We start from the raw sequence: 19,736 nt of genomic DNA on the forward strand, positions 1-19,736 counted from the left end.
TAGATTTTTTCACTACTAGTTTCTAGTGTTATCACACTGATCTTATAAGATGGAAAAGATGATTCATTTGTATTTGTTAAGATTGATTTGTTGCTGACAATATAGCCTATTTAGACAAGATTCTATGGGCTGCTGAGAATAATGTATATTGAATGAAGTAGTCTGTATTCATCTGTTTAGTTCATTTGATCTATGATGTGGTTTAAATCTGAGTTTTCTTTGTTGACTTTTTATTTTGATGACCTAGAGGTGACAGTGAGGTCACCTCACTCAGCAAATCCTATTGTACAAGTACCTGTCCAGTGTTGGTGTTTGGCAGTGCTTTCTCGGGACGTTAGGAGCCCATCTTTGGTGCCTATGCATTTGCGTTGCAGATCTTGATGCACTGCCTCCTTTGTCGGTGTGTAGTGGCCCTCTTTATTTACGTCTAGCTAGTTCTGGTTGGAAGTCTACTTTATCAGGTATCAAGAGTAGCTGTGTCACCTTGTTTTGGTTTCTGCACATCAACGATAGAGTTCTTTCTATTTGTTGACTCATAGTCTTTGGGGGAGCCTTTAGCAATAAAGTATGTTTCTTGGAAACAACAGAAAGCTGGATCTAGTTATCTAGTTGTCTAGTCTGCGTCTTCTTTTTTTTTTTTTTTTTTAAAGATTTATTTATTGTATATAAGTGCACTGTAGCTGTCTTCAGACACACCAGAAGAGGGCATCAGATCTCATTACAGATGGTTGCAAGCCACCATGTGGTTGCTGGGATTTGAACTCAGGACCTCTGGAAGAGTAGTCAGTTCTCTTAACCACTGAGCCATCTCTCCAGCCCCTAGTCTGCGTCTTCTTAATGGTGAGGTGAGGCCATTTATATTTAAAGTTTTACTGAGAGGAATCAACTAATTCCTGTGATTTTGTTGATTGAGTGGATTGTTGTTTGTTCTTTACTTTCTCTTCACAGTGTATAAGGGCTTTGCTTGCTTCCTGGGTTGGTAATGAATTCTTTATAGCTTTCCTTTGCTTAGCTTTTCCTTTCAAGAAGCTTATTCTGCCCTGTGCGCTTGTGGCTGAGAACTTTGTATAGTATTTTAAGCATCTTCAGTAACATTGGCCTAATGGTCTTGAATTGGCTCAGCTTATGCTGGTCTTGAAAAGTCCTGATTCTCCACCAGGTTTAAACATAGCATGGCTGGATAATAGCCATCTTGGTTGGCAGTTATTTATCTTCAAGACCTAATATTTATAGTCTCATATTTTTATGACATCGAATGTTACTGCTGAGAGAGCTAATGATATTTTGTGTTTTTGCTTTTGTAGGTGAACTGACATTTGCCCTTTGAAACTTTTAGTATTGTTTTACTCCTTTATATTTTGGCATCTGTATATGATACATTGTAGAAAGGTTCTTTCCTTGTGTCCATTTGGAGAAGGAAATGGCTATTGCATTTGAATGTCAGTAGTGTCTCCCTCTGTAGCTCTGGCTGGCCTGTAATTCACCATATAGACCAGGCTAGCCTTGAGCTCACAGAGATTTGCCTACTTCTGCCTACTAGTACTGAGTTAAAGGTTTCTTCCGCCATGACCAGCTGAATGCCATTTTTTTTCCTGCTGTTGTCTCATGCTTTTAGTGTTTATCGTGGCCCCCTCTTTATCCTGTGAATGTTTAGGTTTGTTCTTATGCTACCTCGTCGTTCTTGGACCAGGATGGATGTGCTCACTTATTTTATCTTACTTATTGATGTTTGAATATAGCACTGTAAGTTTCACCTTCTATTCCTAGTATTTTTCTTCTGCTTAGATTAGTTTGTTGATAATAGTGTACACTGTCCCCCTTTTAAAATTTGTTCAATTAAAATTTCCAACATTTCTCATGCTTTTGTTTTTGAAAAAAAATTTAGTTTCCCTGCTGATTTTTTTCTTCAATGTTACTGAGTTAAAAACAAAACAACAACAAGAACAAGAACAACATCAACAACAAACTTCTTTCTTAGTTAACTTTTTATTGCTGTGAAGATATACCTTGACCATGGAAACTCTTATAAAGGGAAACTTTTTAGCCCTGGCTGTCCTGGACCTTGCTCTGTAGACCACGTTGGCCTCGAACTCACAGAAATCCATCTACCTCTGTCTTCCAAGTATGGGGATTAAAGGCATGTGCTACCACTGCCTGGCTAAAGGAAAACATTTAATTGGCTGTCTTATAGTTTCAGAGGTATAGTCCACTTGTGGCAGTTCATGGTGGGAAGCTTGACAGCATACAGGCAGACATGGTATAGAGGTAGCTGGCAATTCTACATCTGTATTTTCAGGCATCAGGAAGAGAGAGCCACTGGACCTGGCTGGACTTCTGAAACCTCACAGCCTACTTAGTAATACATTTCCTCCAAGAAGGTCAAACCTACTCTAATACAAGGCCACACCTCCTAATTCTTTCAAGTCACATGCCTTCCTGTGAGCCTATGGGCCATTTCATTCAAACTACCACAACTGTTGATTTCATTATCCGTTTTTGCTGACTCTTCCCTCTGTGTTGCTGTCTTTCTAGATCCTTATTTAGTTCATTTGCTTGTTTTTAATCCTCTGTTGCATCACTGACCAGTTTTACAAGATAACTTTTGAGACCTCCATCTGTCGTTGTGCCCGATCCAGTGTCTTTGAGTTCAGTAGTTTGGCCTGTCATGTGTCTTGTTCTCTCATGCTTCCTTCATTTCTGTGCTGTCCTTTGCATGTTAGCTCTTTGGCTCACTGTTCAGGTTTGGGGAGAGATCTCTTTGAACAGCCTGTTCTTTTCCGTTTTGTTCTTGCCTTCCAAGACAAAGTCTATCTGTGTATCTCTGAGTGTGGACCAGGCTGGCCTCTAAATGCTGTACATGGTGGGTGATGTTTGCTTCGGTTCCCTGATGCTGAGATTACAGGGATGTGCATCACACTTGTAGAACAGACCACTCTTTTTTTTTGCTTTTAAAATTCTTCTTTTTTCACATATTATATTCTGACTGCAGTTTCCTCTCCTTCTACTCCCCCTGAACTATTGAAGTCTCAATTCTTAGTTTACTTTTTCTGAAGTAGTGTTTCCCATGTCTGTTCATGAGCTGCACAACTGATACAAGTCTTGTTTTTCTTCTTAGCATTGTACAACTTCTTACTGCTCTTTGCCTGGTATCTCTTCATTTCCTTCATGGAAATTCAAATAAGCTTTCTCCATTGTCCTCTTGAGATAAATCCCACTTTTCTTATTCTGACTCTGGCCTCCATTGGCTTACCTTGAGGCAGCCTTTAGACTGCCTTCTTACCTAGAGTTCAAGTCATGGTTATCAAAGTGGATTCATTGTAGTGCTGTATACAGTAGGGCCTGGGTAGTCTAGCAATGCTATCTGGTTGATGCTGGAGAAGCAGAGGACACTGAGTGAAGGCCTGGTGCTCCCTGGAGAGTGCCTGGTTTAATTCTATCCTGGACATTCAAGCTGGAACCTGTTGGCAGTGGAGGACATCAGCAGTCACACTCATGCAGGATGAGGAAGTAAAGGCAGGCAGCCTCCACTGCTTTCTTCCAGGATCTCTAGGTTCTCATTGGTATATGCTCCCCACTTTGAGATCAGGTATTCTCCCTCCCAGTTCTTCCCAGAGGTATATTTCTATGCTGCTTCTAAATCCTGTCAAGTTGGCAGTCAAGACCAAGTATTACAACGACCAAGTCACAATCTTTAAAAATGTCACAAAGGACAGGATCTCCCCTCCCCCAAACAAAAATAAACCGACTCTTTCCTTAAAAAAAAAAAGGGCAGATTACTATTTTACATTAAACAAGCAAAAAACAATCTGTAAAGTGCAGTGTGTGACACTGATTTCTCTGTAATTCTAACGCAAGACTCCCCAGGGGGTCTCCTTCCTGTCTGATCTTTCTCTTAAGGCTTTTGTTTTCTTGTCTGAGCTGGTTGTCCATTGTCAGGCTCTTTTCTGTCCATCTAGAGAGCTCTTCTCCTGCAGTATCTTTTATTTTATTTTCTCTTTGAACCTTTCTTTAGGAAACAAAGACCTTTGTAGGTTTCCCAACTGTTTTAAAAAGATAACTTTCCTGCCCATCAGCCTTACTTTTCTGGGCAAGATTACTGATTAGCACTAGTAAATTTGGAACTGGACATTTCCCAAGAAATATTTGCTTTTGTCTTTTTACTTTCCCTTCTCCATTAGTTGATATATTCTATCAAAATGTAGTTCAAGAAACTAAATCTAAAATCTATGTAATTTTAAAATGAATTATGAATACCTTATCCTTTAGGTATTTTTATCAGCTTTTAAATTACCTGATTATTACTCTCCTCCCTGCTCCTCCAGCGTTGGGCGGCATTTGCTGGGAGAGTCTGGTTATTTATCATGTCTTATGCAGGTAAATATTGTATGATCAGTTAAAGTGTGGTTAGCACCCACAACTAAATGGGGAAGCTTTTAAGCTTCCAGGATCTTTCTTATCTTCTGTATCCAAAACATGGTGTCTTGAGTTGTAGAACAAACTGAAGCCTTTGTCTTTGTCTTTTGTGACTGGTCACACCCGAATCAGAGCTGTATGCCACTTGGGCTTCTACAGAGTCCTTACAAGCAAAGTTCCAGTTGCTACAGTTCATGCACTGGAGAGCAGCTGAAGTAATCATGGAAAGCATTGGTAGATGACTTCTTCGTACAGAATTCTGTCAGGGTTCGTTCTTCTTCAGTGTATTTGCCTAGGCCCCACTCTTAGCTTTTAAGTTAATTTAAAATGTGAGTTCTTTAGAGAAGCCATTTCAAGCAAAGAGTAAAACTGGCCCCTCTGAGGGACATACCCCAGTTGTTATCATATCACAAGAGCACATGTGTACTTGAGTGCATATGGCTCACGAGTAGAAACTATGTAGTTTGGTTTCGTAAGTGTTCATTTATCCATAATGAAGGGATATAAGGACCAGACACTGTGCTGCACTTGGTATGTTAGGGAGCTCCCATGTGGCTGTGGAGCACATGGTCAGCCCCAGATGATCCAATGAGACAGCCAAAAAGGTGATGAGAAACTAGAGCAGCATGGAGGCCTGAGTCTAAGCTGTCTTTTTACTGGACACAGTGTCCCATGTGGGATTCCAGACCCAGGATGATGGACAGCCTGAGGTGGCCTGAGTTGTATAGGGAATTCTAAGCCAGCGTGTCTCAGGAAACAAACAAACAAACATTAAAGAGTGTCATTGTGTTTGTGAATTGCTTATGTCTGTGTATTTCAATAATGTAAAATTACAAGTGACCTCTTAGTATCAGAAGGCAGATTGACTCCTTTTAAAGCCTTAGATGCTTTTATTTGTTGTGATCAGGAAGGTAGTTCTGTTTCAAGTGAAAATATAAATTTAAACACATGCATTACAGACAAAAGCTAAACCCAGGAGCGAATGCTTTAGAGGACTAGAAAATAAGAGATTGTGGAGGTTGTGTATGTTGAGTAGGTAACAGAGTTGGCAGTGACCATCATTCTTGTTGGTAATTCCTAATTTTTTCAACTAACACTGACTTTTACTAAATCTTTAGTTTTCTTTCCACTTCTAGTTACAGGTACTGCATAACTTAATGTACTTAGAGTGACAGGACACTTTATTTATGTATGTGCTTGTGTGAGTTTATGTGTGCCAATGTGTGCAAGAGCCCTCTGAGTCTAGAAGAGGGCATCAGATTCCCTGAACTGGAGTTACAGATGCTTGTGAGTATTCTAATGTGGCATCAGGAATGAAGCCCAGGTCCTTTGCAAGAGAAACACACTCTCTTAGATGCTGAGACAGCTCTCCTGTTCTCTCCCCGGCTTTTCATATTCAGCTTTTTACATTCTTATCGGACTCTTGACGTTCTAGGTTGCAAGTATGCATAGATCTAACAAGAGAGGTATTTTGGATAAGGATACGTTCTTCATCAATGGCTGCATAGTTGAGGATTCATAGCGTACATATGGCTGAGAAGACTGAAGATTTCCTAGTCTTAGGAACCTAAAATGGAGGAGGGATGGGAGGGGAAGCCCCCTCCCCCAGCTTCCCTCTGGAATGCATGAATAAATACGGGTGGGACTGGCAAGCATGATCTTCTGTGGAGGGGTGGTGCTAGGTCGTTTGTCTATACAAAGACTGCAAGTTGTAGGTGGGTGTTTGCAGACATGGCAGTTTTACATCACATTTCTTCTTCAAAGTAGACACATGCATACACACATATGCATACACATACACAGACACATTTTACTGATTTCAGCATGCACACTCATGGTGGCTGCAGCACTGAATGAGACTAATGTTGGCCTTGGTGCTTGCTTACTGCAAGAATGAACACTGCACATGATCCTAGGTGGGGTCTGGCATGCAAACATGCAAAATCCTCTCCAATCCTTTCCATGCTGTGTCTCTACTTCCACTGAATTGCTCTCACACCTAAAATGCACCCCCCCTTCCACTGGACTGACCCTTTCTGTCACATTGGCTCTAATTCCCCTTGTTTCCACCTTTCTTTGGTCTTTTGCTCTTTTGAATTCCAAGGATGGAATTAATTAGATCCTTTGCTTTTTCTTTTTGGATTAGAAGTCCCCCAGAATAAGAATGCATTTAGTTTTCTTCTTACCACACTTGTGTTTATTTCAAAGTGCTGCTGTATATAAGCATAGCAAACATATTGTAATAGACTTAATTATGAAATACTGAGGAAGCCAGTATAGTTTTTAACTAAACCAATGGCGGTTACGATCTGTATGTTAGGGTCAAAGGTCTGTGACATTTGGTCACTTTTTTCCTTTTTCCTAGAGTTGAATGCTGTTGTAGAATCACAGACTGGGAAGGACACGGTAGGGCTTACTGAGAGCTTCTTTCCGAAGCAAAGACAATAACAGATGCAATTACTTGTAATACTATTTCCACTGAGTGTCCAGAGAGCCTTTAAGGAAGGAGACTTACTTTCCTTTTCCTTTTTTGGTTTATCTTTATTTTTATTCTGAGATAGATTTGATTATGTAGCTCTGCCTGTTCTGGAACTGACTAGGGTGACCAGGCTGAACTTGAATTCACAGACTCCCTCCCTCTTCCTCCTGAGTGCTGGGATCAAGGCATGTACCACTATGCCTCGCTGAGGCTGACTTTTCTGGCACACATGATGGGAGGGATCGTAGAATGATAAAATGGTGGCTTTATCTCTTCTCATGATACTGTAATTGAAAATGGCCCTTTTCTGGGTACTGACTTGGTACCTTCTCAACAGGCTATTGAGTGTACAGAAGGCCAGTGGCTTCTCTGATGTGTGAGAGGACTCTGCTCTTTGGGAAATAACCATACTTGCTTCCCCCAGTCTTGCTGATAAACACTGCAAGCATCTCGTCATCTTTCATGTGAAAATACCCAGAGTTCCCGCAAATGAAAGAGAAATTGATGTGTAGTGAATGCAGTGGCAGTTTTCAGAATCACAAATGTGTGTGCACGTGTGCATGCATGTGCATGCTATGTAAGCTCCTTTTCAAAATCATTGGCTGGTTTATATGTTTCTGATTTTGGAATTGTCTGTCAGATATTCTTTTAAGCGTTTATTTTATTACTTTGGAAGTATATTTATTGATACAAATGCTCTATTTTAAAACGTTTATTCATTTAGATATATAAGGTCATTACATTGGTTGTGTTTCTGTAACTCTAAAGAAAGGAAGTTTTAAATAAATTATTGTCATCTGTGTTACAGAACATGTGGTCAGTTGTCATGTTCATACATCCACATGATCAAAGTCTGAGCGTCTGTCTCATTCTTCCCTGCTGTTAGGCTACCCTGTGATGATCAAGGCCTCAGCAGGCGGTGGTGGGAAAGGCATGCGCATCGCTTGGGATGACGAAGAGACCAGGTGAGAGGCTGCCTGACATACACTTTTGATGAAAATTGCAGTTTCCAGAGTTTTATTAAACTGACAGGTAAACAGATACTCAGTGCATAATGGAGTAATTACAGTGACCATCTAATCTTTACTTTTTGGATGGGAGAGAAATTGATACTATGCAGAAATATTCCTTCTGTATATTTTGAAGATAATTACCCTGCCACAGAAAGATTATTTAAAAACAAAATTTAATTTTACATTGGTAAAGAGGTTTTTTTATACTGTATTTTTAAGAAATTAGAATTGTTCTGCTTTCTATGCAGAATTACTAACATCTGGTCTTATAATTTACAGAGTGGTGTCTAAGGATTTGAAGCAAGTTTATTTACTCCCAGTGGATAATTACTTTGATAAGTTTTAGTGTGTAGGATATCGTTTTCCTTCTGAGTTTGAAATCGCTGTATGTCTTTTCATATGTAATACATTCTATTATTAAGAAAACTTACCATTGTTTTGTTTTGTTTTGAAATAATTTCAGAAGTCAAAGTAATGTGTGCTTTAATGAAGTGTTGACTTCCAAATGCACGGTGGTGGAATCTCTTCATGCATCCTCCCCAGCAGCTGCAGTTTCCCCACCCCTAGCTTATTGAGCCATGTGCTTGGAAGTGTTTGATAAGTCGTTTGCTAAGGAGTTCCTGGAGGACCACAGGTCTCCAGCGGCTCAGAGATCACAGCTGGGGCAATAAGCTCTGCTGCAGAACTCCCTTTTCATAAACAGCACTCATTGTCTGTCAGGCAGGGTGGGTTGTTGAGCCTGTCCTGAGCTTTGCCTTTGAACCCTTCCTGTTGGGCTCCCAGACTTCTTTACCAGGACCATTGCTGTTCTTGGGCAACTATCTTCTTGTCATTCTTATAGAGGTAAATAACTTTTCAGAAATCTAAAGTATTGTGACATGGTAGTGAGAAAAGAGACTGCCTAATGCAGCCAAATCTGAAACCAAGGAGAGGCCAGAGTCTGGTTCAGCCACGATGTGCTTCCTCGTGCAAGCTCGAGGCTCTGCGTTGAGATCCCAGCACCTATGGTAAAGCAGAGCAGAGCAGAGCAAAGCAAAACCAAATCTCAGAAAAGCCAAAATAGTTACAGCAACAAAACAGATCTAGTATCTCAGGCCTGGAGTTGTAGAGACAGAGGCAGGAGAATCTTTGGTGTTTGTGGGTCCTGCCAGTCTATACAAATCAGCAAACTCCAGGCTTTATGAAGGGCACTGTTTAAAAAAAAATGGAGAGCAACAGCAGAGGTAGACGTGTGTGTGCGCGTGCGTGTGTGTGTTTTCACGTGTGTATGTGTGTGTTCACCCATGTGTGTGTGTGTGTGTGTGTGTATGAGAGAGAGAAAGAGAGAGAGAGAGAGAGAGAGAGAGAGAGAGAGAGAAAACACGAACACGTAGGTTTAGATTTTTAAAATTTATTTTTAATAAGCGGTTTTAAAGTTTTAATATCCTTTCCAGCCCACCATCCACCGGAGGAGTTGAAAGGAAAGGTTAATAGAGTAAAGGAGGATGTGGACCTATTTAGAAATAGTTTTTTGGAGCAAATCTAATCCGTATTGCCAGGGTATTACTAGTTTAGTTTATACATTCAGTTTATACTAGTTTAGTAATGGCAGCTCAGTCTGCTCATAGACACTATTTAAGAATCAGTAACCTGAGTCTGGGAAACACCATTTATGGACTGATTATAGCAAATCTTGCAAACACCATTTACAGATCAGTAAGCAGTAACTGCAGGTCTCCTAAACACCATTTACGAATTAGTAACGGCAGGTCTTTCTAGAAGAAACTGCCAGGTTCTGCCAATTGGCATGAATCCCTAGAAGTGGCAAGAAGCCACTGGAACACCACCAGAAGATTTTTGGTATGTTTTTCTCTATGAAGTCATGACAAACAGTGACCAACAAAGAGTGGTAAGGCATATCAAATGTGCTGTCAGCGACGACTAGCGATAACAAAGCCCAGCGAAGACCAGTGAAGAATGGCAAGGCGTACCAATACCATCCAGCATTGTCTCCTGTCTGTTGGGCTATATTTATGTCCTTTTAAACATCATGTTTTCTCTAGCATCTGCTCTAGCAAAACATCACATGTTCTTTTTCTGAGCTGCCAGAAAAATACCACCACGTGTCTGTTCTTAGCAAACTATCCTCCCACATCACATACCTGCTTCAGCAAAAACAACCTCTTATAAAACAGTTTTCAGAAAAACATCACATGACATAACTAAGTCTTCAAAAAACCAGAAATGTCTACTTCAAGAGAAAGAGAGAAAGAGAGAAGGAGGGAAGGACAGAGAGAGCAAGAATAACAAAGAAATTATATACTTGGCTATGCAAGAAATTTTGTCATCTATGGAAAGGGGGATTAAATTTACATAATTGCTACTTTATCATTACTGTTGCCTTCATAGTCTCTCTTTACTCAGAAGAGACTTGCTCTTCAGGTGGTCGGTTCTGCTCACTCTTCCTTTCCTGTTTCTAACTTGCTCTGTTTAGTCTCCTGGAGAAAGAAGTCTGTATTTCTTAGTCAGACAGTCATTCAGTGTAGTGGAATTCAAACCTCAGAGACAGCTTCTAACATGAGGAAGAAGGTAAAAAATCCCCTGGAGATGAGTCTCCATGAAGACTTTATAGGAAGTGGAGATGAGTCTCCATGAAGACTTTACAGGAAGGAGGCACTGTGTTGGACGCTTAGGTGAGGATCTGTAACACCAGTCTGTTAGTTACTTTCTGGTTCTATGATAAAATGCCGTAGCCAAAAATGACTTATCAAAGAAAGTTTATCTTGGCTTATGATTCCAGAGGGAGGGTCCATACTGATAACACCCAGCAGAAGTTCATGAATATGAGTGAGCAGAGCAGGCATGTAACCAACTTTATTACCATCACCCTGGAATTTAGTGCTTCCTGCATTGTCACAGATCAAAGTAAAAGTGAATCTGTGGAACTTGCCACAGATACTTGTGGTTAAAAACAAACCATTACTCCATTATGATGATGTGGGTGTTACCAGGCTATGCAAGTGACTCCTTGGAGCCACTGTTGCTTATTATTTTAAAGATTATTTCTTAATTTATATGCATGTGTGTGAGTACGTGTGAGTTTGCGTGTACTGCGTGAGTACAGGAGCTCGTCTAGGCTAGGAAAGTGCACTGGATTCTCTGGAACTGGAGTTGCTGATGATTGTGAGCTGCCTAAGGGGAGTACTGGGAACTAAGCCCAGGTCTCTGCAAGAGCAGTGAGTGCTCTTAACTTCTGTGCTATCTACAGCCTATGGGACTTATTCAATAAAACCCCATGTGCTAAATCCTAAACATCTTAAAGAATATTCTGGTGTCGACCTTTCACTGTATGCGGTCCTATATATTTAAAAGTTTGCGAAGTTTTTTGGGTTTTTTGTTTTTGTTTTTTTTCAGAAATAGCAATCAAACCAAAGTAGGAATGCACACAACCTCTGAACTACACTCCCAGTCCATTCCCTATATCTTTATAAGAAAAAGTCTTACTCAGGATAATACTGGACTCTTGGGGTCAAATGAATCTCCTGCTTTGGCTTTCTGATCAGCTGGGCTTCAGTGCATGTGATCAGTAGTGCCATGCATTTTCTAGAACTAGCAATTTTGTTTTGACAAGTTCCTGTGCTACATCATCTACAAAGGAACCCATGGCTTAAGGAAGGTTGGAAGGCCTGCTTTGATATAAGGAGCCAAACCATGAATAAATAACAGAAAGTGTAAGCTGGAGAGGGTTGGCAGCAGCAGCAGCAGCAGCAGCAGCAGCAGCAGCAGCAGCAGCAGCAGCAGCAGCAGCAGCAGCAGCAAGGCATCCTGATGGTGGTATGAGGGTAAAGTGTGAGCCCCATCCGTGGGAGGCACTAGCAGCTGACATCTCATTGGTGCTGGTTATCTTTCTTGACCAAGTGTGAGGTTTGAGAGGATTGCATATGGAAATGTGAGGAGAGAGGAGGAGGAGGGGTCACCTGTTAAGTTAGCCAGATCAGCTGAGTTAACCCTGGTGATTAGTAGGGTGGCAGGCATCACAACTAGATTCTGTCTCATCCTGTGAATGCTCTTGTGTGCATTCTTTATGATATCAGGAAGACTGGAAAGGTCACAGTAGAGAAATCATGGAACTTCAGCCAATCTTGTCACTATGGTTTTAATTATAAAAATATTGATGATATGAAACAATATGATGACCTTTGTTATGTATTAGGTTTTATGTTATGTATTATGTATCAAGGTTTCGGTGGACTGGGGAGATGGAGATGGTTTAGTAGATAAGAATGCTTGTGTAAACATGAAGACCTGAGTTCAAATCCCCACTGTCTACATAAAAAGACAGGTGTGGCTGTATACATCTGTCATCCTAGCAATTCTTAGCATGGAGACTGAAGGATTGCTTGGACTTCCTGGCCATCAGCTTAAGCCCAGGTTCAGCAAGAAACTCTGTCACAAAGGAATCCTGGAGATGATGACACAGAACAGCTATTGTCTTCCTCTGGGCTCCAGGCACATTCACATACCTGTCAACACACATCATGCACATAACACACAGTACAGATGGATTGAAGATTTTCTCATGTATGTTCCATGAGGCTCACTTTGGTAGCCCTCTTCATCCTGGACTAAAGGCCAGCTGAGTCATGTTCTAGATGCAGGAAGCCAGAGAGGAGGCGGCTGCAGTAACTGCTGGTGGCTTTCACTAGTCTGCTAGGGTGGAGGTGGTGAGAAAGTGAGGCCAGCTGTACTGACTTTTGCCAAGGCCCCAGAAACTGGGAATCTGAGGAAGGAGTATTTCCACAAATTCCAGATTGGCTGAGGCTTAGGCTGTAATAAATTTGAGTCCAGCATGAGTTACAGAGTGAGACTTTGTCCCAAACACAAAACAAAATGCAAAAGCTGAGTTTCTAAGTGATTGGATAGAGTGGAATTGTTTGAAGATGATGTGTAGGCACTATTTTAAAGTTACTTTGTTGTTGTAAAAATATAAAAATAAAAAAAGTATAGTTGTCTTTTACCTTGCTAAGTCCTGCGCGGTGCCCCAAGATATCTGCTAGATATCTTGGCAGAAACACAGCCCAGCCGCACACTTTCCTACACTCAAACCCTCACATAAAAGAACACACAATACAATCTTAGATCCAATTGATAAGATATAATTGCCCACTTAAACATACAAAGCCCGGTACTATCCATCCCTAGGAACATTGATAACAACCTGTAAATACACAGAGTGGAATCTTAACATCACCTGCCATGGCTTCTCTCCTTCTCTCTCCCTCCATTCTCTTCCTTTCTGTTCCAGTCTCCTCCTCTTCCTTCAAACTTCTCTCCCACCCATCCTTCCTTCTCCTCCAATGACAGGCCTCCTTCTTTCCTGTACCTGCCCCTCACCTGTACTTTACAAATTCAGTGGGGAGAAGGTTCTGGTGAAGTCACCTGGTGACTAGGCAGCAGTCCTTGGGGCAGTGAAATTAGCATCAAAATACAGATAACCACAACATTACTTTGTCATCTTCTATGTTTGGGTTTAGTGTTTATGTAAATTAAATGCATATAACACAACTTTGCTTTACTTGAAAATTCTTGGAAAATGCTAAAAGACAAAGGTTCCAGCTATAGACTAGGAATTACAAGAGGTATGGACTTCTGTCTTTAAAGTATGGGCACTGAAGGTTTGCCACAGTGGCTAAGAGCATGCGCTGCACTTGCAGAGGACTTGGGCTTGGTTCCCAGCACACACACAGTGGTTTACAGGTATAACTCTAGTTCTTAGATCAGTTATTTTAAGTCCAAGTGGAAGGTCTCCCCACCCCCACTTAGTATCAGAAGTACCACAGTTTTTCCTGCATGGGATGTATTGATTATCTGGGAGCCCATGCTTCTGAGCCCAAGTGCAGGTGTGGGCTGTGACTGTACAACATCACTAGGAAGGGGCAAAGTGAGGTTCCCAGAGCAGCACAGGTAGCAGGAGACACATTGTTATCTCTCGGCCGATGGTCTGCTATATACAGTTTCTTCACAGGAAGGGTAGATAAGAATGCTAATAACAACTGATTTCTTTAGTGAGAGAGGTTGTGGCAGTTTGAATATCCTTGGCTGAAGGAGAGGCATTATTAGGAGGTGTTGGAGTAGGTGTGGTCTCGTTGGAGGTAGTGTACCACAGTGGGGTGGACCTGGAGAACCTCCTCCTAGGTGCCTGAAAACAGTCTGCTCTGGCTTCCATTGGAAGAAGACACAGAACTTTCATCTCCTCCAGTGCCATAGCTGCCTGGATGCTGCCATGCTTCCTGCTATGATGATAATAGACTAAACCTCAGCACCTGTGAGCCAGTCCCAATTAAATGTCCTTCTTTACAAGAGGTGCCTTGGTCATGGTGTCTCTTCTCTGCAGTGGAAACCGTAACTACGACAGACAATGTCACCAGAAATGGGGCGTCTAAGGCAGCTTCAACTTCACATCTTCTTGTTCCAATGTCTGACATCCACATATGACCTTTTGGGTTCATTCAAAAGGCTCTGGTCATTTCCCCAGCTCTGCCCTCTGTAACACTCTAGGCCCAAGTTGATCCACTCCACTGCGGCTGCTGTTCATCCCATGGTACTGACATCCCCAATTTGCTGGAGTCTTTCGCTGCAACTAGGTTTCACCAGAAGCCTCTCATGGGCCCTCTTCATGGTGCCGAACCTCAATTTCTTTGTATGACCCCTTCAGTACTGGGCTGTCAACTACAACTGAGGCCGCACCTTTACTGGTGGCCTTTCCTACCCTCACACAGTGCCAGGCCTCAGATGCTGTCCATAATCTCTTCATATCTTCAAAACCAGTACCACGTAGGTGATTCTTACATGCAGCACTAGTTACAATGTTGGCTGTCTCTGGAACACAGCTTCTTTGTGCTTTCAGAAAACGCTTCCCAGAAGATTTCATCGCAGTGATGTTGGTCTCTTTCTAATCACTGCTCATTTATTAGCTCCAGCTAGCCATCATCAATTGTCCCAGTAGTCCCTTCTATTCTTGACTCTTAAGCCAGAGTCACATGGCTGAAGCTGCCAAGTTCTGCTTCTTGATGAGGCTGAAACATGGCTCCCTTGTTCTATTGCATTATCATCAGCTTTCTGTTTTCCAGCTCCTTCACTGCCTAAACTTTGCTGTCCTGGAACTTGCTCTGTTAGATTGACCTTGAATTCAGAGCTCTGTGTGACTATGTCTCCTGAATGCTGGGATTAAAGGTGTGTACCACCATGCCTAGCTTTTCTTCCTCTAGAACTTGCTCTGCTCAGGCTGGCCTTGAACTCCAAGATCTGTTTGCCTCTGTCTCCTGGGATTAAAGATGAATACCACCATGTCTGGGCCTAAGCTTTTCATGGCCACTACTTCTCAGGATATAGACTAAAAGCCTGTATTTTCCAACTTCAAGATCTGGATCGATGTCCGTGCCCTCCATTTCTGGTTTGTAGTTCATTCCAGATTAAAAGTCCAGATGAAAACAACACCTAGGTAATAACACCTAACATGATGTAACTCTTCCTTCTTCAACTGCAAACACTAAGCTTAGCTGGTGGGATCTGGCCCTGCGATCACCACTCCTTAAACACGGGATTCAGCTCTGTTTCACTTCCTGGTGCCCCTTTATTACTTGAACCAAACATTTTGTATTTTTCCCTTTAAGCTTGCTGTGCTTGATCAAAACACTCTTCACTAGAGTAAACCAGAGGACGACATCTATTCTGGGCTCTTCTAAGACTTCCTTTGTCAATGCAATTAATATGATTCTCTTCACCTTAGACTTAGCCTCCAGCAGACTCCTCAGAAAAGGACAAAAAGCACCCACACTCTTCACCAAAATACCACAAAACAGTCTCTAGGCCATATACTTACATTCTTCTCTGAAACCTCGTGAGCCCCCACAGTTCACACCACCCTCAGCACAATGTCTTCCATGTTCCTACCAGGATGGCCCACTAAGCCCTACTTAAAGCATTCCACTGCTTTTCACATCCAAAGTCTCCAAATCTACACTCCTCCAAATAAAAGCATGGTCAGGCCTATCACAGCAATAACACTTTTGGTACCAACTTCCATTTTGGTATCTTTTCATGTGGCATCCTCTTTTCTAGTCAACTAAGTGATAGAGACTCAAAATACACTTAGTCAAAACAGATCACTTTCTACCTGAAAATACTGTCTCAACATGATGAATGAGCCATCTCTATAATCTTGTGTTGAAGAACAGAAGTTTGACACTGTGGGTTTGGTAATGGATGCTTTTGTTTAAAAAGCTGCTCCATATTCTCTGTTTATTTAGAACAACAACAACAAAACTGAAAGCCAAAAGAATCAAACAAGCCTAAAAGTCCAGAAGAATTCAAAGAATGGTCCAGTGAGCCCAGATATTCTACTATAGTGCCAAGGTGTTAATGCCATGGTACACTTGTCCAGTTTCTTCTCTCCTGTTTTTCACATTGAGGAAGAAATTTAATTTTGATGAAGAAACTTCTTTTTGCACAATCTACAAATATTTTCTATTGTTTGGATGCAACATAGAGTTTTGCAATCTGTTGCTTTGTTTTGTCCTGAGAGCGTCTGTATCCTGTAACATCTTTCCTTTGTTTTGGCAGTGCAGCTGATCTAAGACTTGCTTAGAGGCATTACAACAGTGGGAAGAGTTCAATGAAAATTAGGTGGATGTAGAGACACACACTTTTAATCTCAGCACTCAGGAGGCAGAGGCCAGCTTGAGAATTCCAGGGCAGTCAGGGCTGTAACACAGAGAGACCCTGTCTCAAAACAACAACAGTAACAAATCATGAGTAATAGGCTCTGGCCTTCTTGTCTATATGCAGATTTACATGAAATGCATGGCCAAAATGGAACCCTGGCTACATTATTAACTAATCATATCATATATTAGATAGTTTCTATTTTACCTTAGATGTTAGAAGTACAAAAATATGTATCCGGTTTCTTGCTTGAATGATATTATTTTTTGAATTAAGGAAGGTTGAATGAAGTAACAAGAAGCGTGTGTTTGGTTTTGTGTAGTCGAAGGATGTAGAACCCAGAACTTCACATACGCCAAGCTTTCACTCTGGCCCTGAGCTACGTCCCAGAGGATGTTCTTAATACAACTTTCCCTTAGTTGCAAAATAACCGTGATGTTTTCAAACTTTGTGTTTTATTTTGATGACTTTGATGTTTTACTTTTGATGTTTTTGGCTTAAAAGCAAAATGAAAGGTTTTAGCCATTACATTAGAGGCAAACTGTAAAGTGCTATGTTATTCTCTTTATGAATTATAATATGTACCCAATCTTGTGAAACGTTGGCTATATGGTGCTGAGGATGAGTCACTGTGCATCTAGTTTCTCTGACGCTCACTTCTAGTCTGCCCCAATCTGAAAACGATTTCCCTAAGTCAAAGATAAAATGAAAGACCAAGAAAACCCAAGATCTTTTCTCTTAGGGAGCAGGAAGAGGAGATTTTTCCCCCTTAGATTTTGAAATATGTCTTTTAGTTACTTTTCCTACTATATGTTTCAAGCACAGGCACAGCATTTCAGATAATCATGTTTAGCATGGCCGGATGCACGGTTTGTATGTGAAAGGATTAGGAGAGACTGGTGTTGAAGTTTTGTACTCACTCAATAAAGTATTTAATATGAAGACAGACTTGGATAGAAGTAAAGGGAATTACATTTTGTATTTTAGATATATCAGCGAATGAATAAACATTTTCAGTTACCTTTAGATAAGTTTGAGGTGTTTTTTCCTTCAAAACTGTTTACATTTACTTATTTTAATTACTTGTTTTGTGTGTGTGCATAAGTGTGTGCACATGCCACGGTGCGGCATAGAGTCATAGACAACTTGTGGGAGTTTGCCCTGTGGGTGTGACGGATCAAGCTCTTGTCCCTGGGCTTGATGGTAAGAGCCCTTTCTGGAGCCATGCAGTTGAATACTAAGTTTCAGTTTAATTTAATTTAATTAATTGATTTTAATTTTTTTAAGTTAGTGTCTAACTAACCGTATTGTTCTACTTGGCTCAGAATTTATTATGTAGGCCAAGCTGGCCATGAACTCACAGAGACAGTGTAGATGGTTCTTCCTCCCAGCCCCATGTTCCCAGAAATAAGACTCAGGTTTAAAATATATTTACAAACACCTTAGCCACATAGCTAGGCTCTAAATCATAATTAAAGCAACCCATTTATTTTGACCCACATTCTGTCACACATCTGGTTACCTGTGCTCAGGTGCTCTGTATCTGTCTCCTTACATCTTCCTGGTGACTCTCCCACACCTGGCTCTTTTTAAGTTTTTTTTTTTTTTTTTTTTTTTAATTGACAGGTGATGCATCCATACGATACCCAAGATATTTTCTTTACAGGATATACCTGCCTTTGCCTCCTGAGTGCCGAGGTTAAAGTTGTGTGCCACGATGCCCTGATGAATTTGAGGGTTAATGAACTGGTCAAATAACCCCCTTCTATATGTATCTAGTATACCATTATAATGATATAATGGTTTAGATTAGTTCAGGAATAAAATAGAAAGCAATAGTTAAATCTATACTTTTTCCCCTCAAAAACCATCCTTTTCTGTTTTAAATGTTTGAAGCCACTTTAAAGAAGATGTGACACTAATGACTTAAGTGGCATGTGGGACACAGCTGTGTCTCAGGCCCTGCATCTGGAGCACCTGTCGGGTCTAGGAAGCAGCTTCCAGCAAAATTGCAGTCCCCGTTGTTCCTACCATGGTGTAACTGCCAGGCCTTCTCCACTTTTTTTTCATGTCTTCTAAGTTCTAAGTCAAATATAGATATGCTTTTTAATATTTCTTCACTAGTGTATTAAAATATTTATGCTACTTTATGTGAATGGGTGTTTTGCCTGCATGCATGTCTGTGAACCACCTTCATGCAGTGCCTGTGGGCACTCAGAAGAGGGCGTCAGAGTCTTCAGAACTGGAGTTGTGATCTGCCAGGTAGGTGTGAGAATCGAATCTGGGTCTTGATGAAGAATAGCTAATGCTCTAAATTCCTGCGCAGTCTGTCTCTCTAGCTTGGCTAGCTCAACAGTCGGTTAGTGAAGCAAGTACTGTGTTCTTGTTTTCACAGAAAATCTGTAGCCAGGACATTAAATAAATGGCCAAGCGGGGTAAATGGGAGTTTCTGCTCAGGTTAGCTTTTGTCTCTGTATATCAGTGAGTCTGTCCCGTTTGTTCTACACTGTTTTCTGTGTACAGGACTGTCTTTGATTTGCTAGTATAATTGTTCTTTTTGTTCTACAGGGATGGCTTTAGATTTTCATCCCAGGAAGCTGCTTCTAGTTTTGGTGATGATAGACTACTAATAGAAAAATTTATCGATAACCCTCGTCATATAGAAATCCAGGTTGGTACTATTCAAGATGCCGTCTCTTGGGTAAGAGTGTGATTCTGCCATGCTGCTGGAATGGTTTGGGTCAGGCTGGAAATGAACTAGAAACCTACCTGTAAAACAGCAGCCTAAGGTGATTGCTACCTATGGACTCACCCAATTTCTTCCATGACTGGGTCACTAGAGCCATTAAAAAAATGGAATAATAATATATACTATTAATACATATAATGATAATATACATTTGTATACATGTTATACCTCTCAGCTCATCTCAGCTCATCTCTATGGTTTTCCCTTTCATGTTATTGTCTTTAAGCATCAGAGTTCTTAACACAGGCCTGTTCTGTGTAGCCCAGTCTAGTTTTACATGCAGTCCTCGTGCTTTGCCTCCAGAGCACTGCGGTTTGTTGTGTTAGGTGCTGCATGTTCGTGAGACTGTGCTTGAATAAATGTTTTAGGTACTGTGTGT

General features: G+C 41.1%; 1 protein-coding gene across 7 annotated transcripts in view; it reads left to right on the forward strand.

Annotated features, from left to right (window-relative positions):
* Nucleotides 1–19,736, forward strand: part of Pcca (propionyl-CoA carboxylase subunit alpha) — a 340,323-nt gene that overhangs the window by 105,535 nt on the left and 215,052 nt on the right. For all 7 annotated transcript variants that reach the window (XM_063274647.1, XM_063274648.1, XM_063274649.1 and 4 more), the window contains 2 exons: nucleotides 7,779–7,857; nucleotides 19,177–19,279. In XM_063274647.1, the coding sequence (XP_063130717.1) occupies nucleotides 7,779–7,857; nucleotides 19,177–19,279 (182 nt within the window). The remainder of the gene's footprint in view (nucleotides 1–7,778; nucleotides 7,858–19,176; nucleotides 19,280–19,736) is intronic.

Source organism: Rattus norvegicus, chromosome 15 (assembly GCF_036323735.1).
Source record: "Rattus norvegicus strain BN/NHsdMcwi chromosome 15, GRCr8, whole genome shotgun sequence".
NCBI classification, from domain to species: domain Eukaryota; kingdom Metazoa; phylum Chordata; class Mammalia; order Rodentia; family Muridae; genus Rattus; species Rattus norvegicus.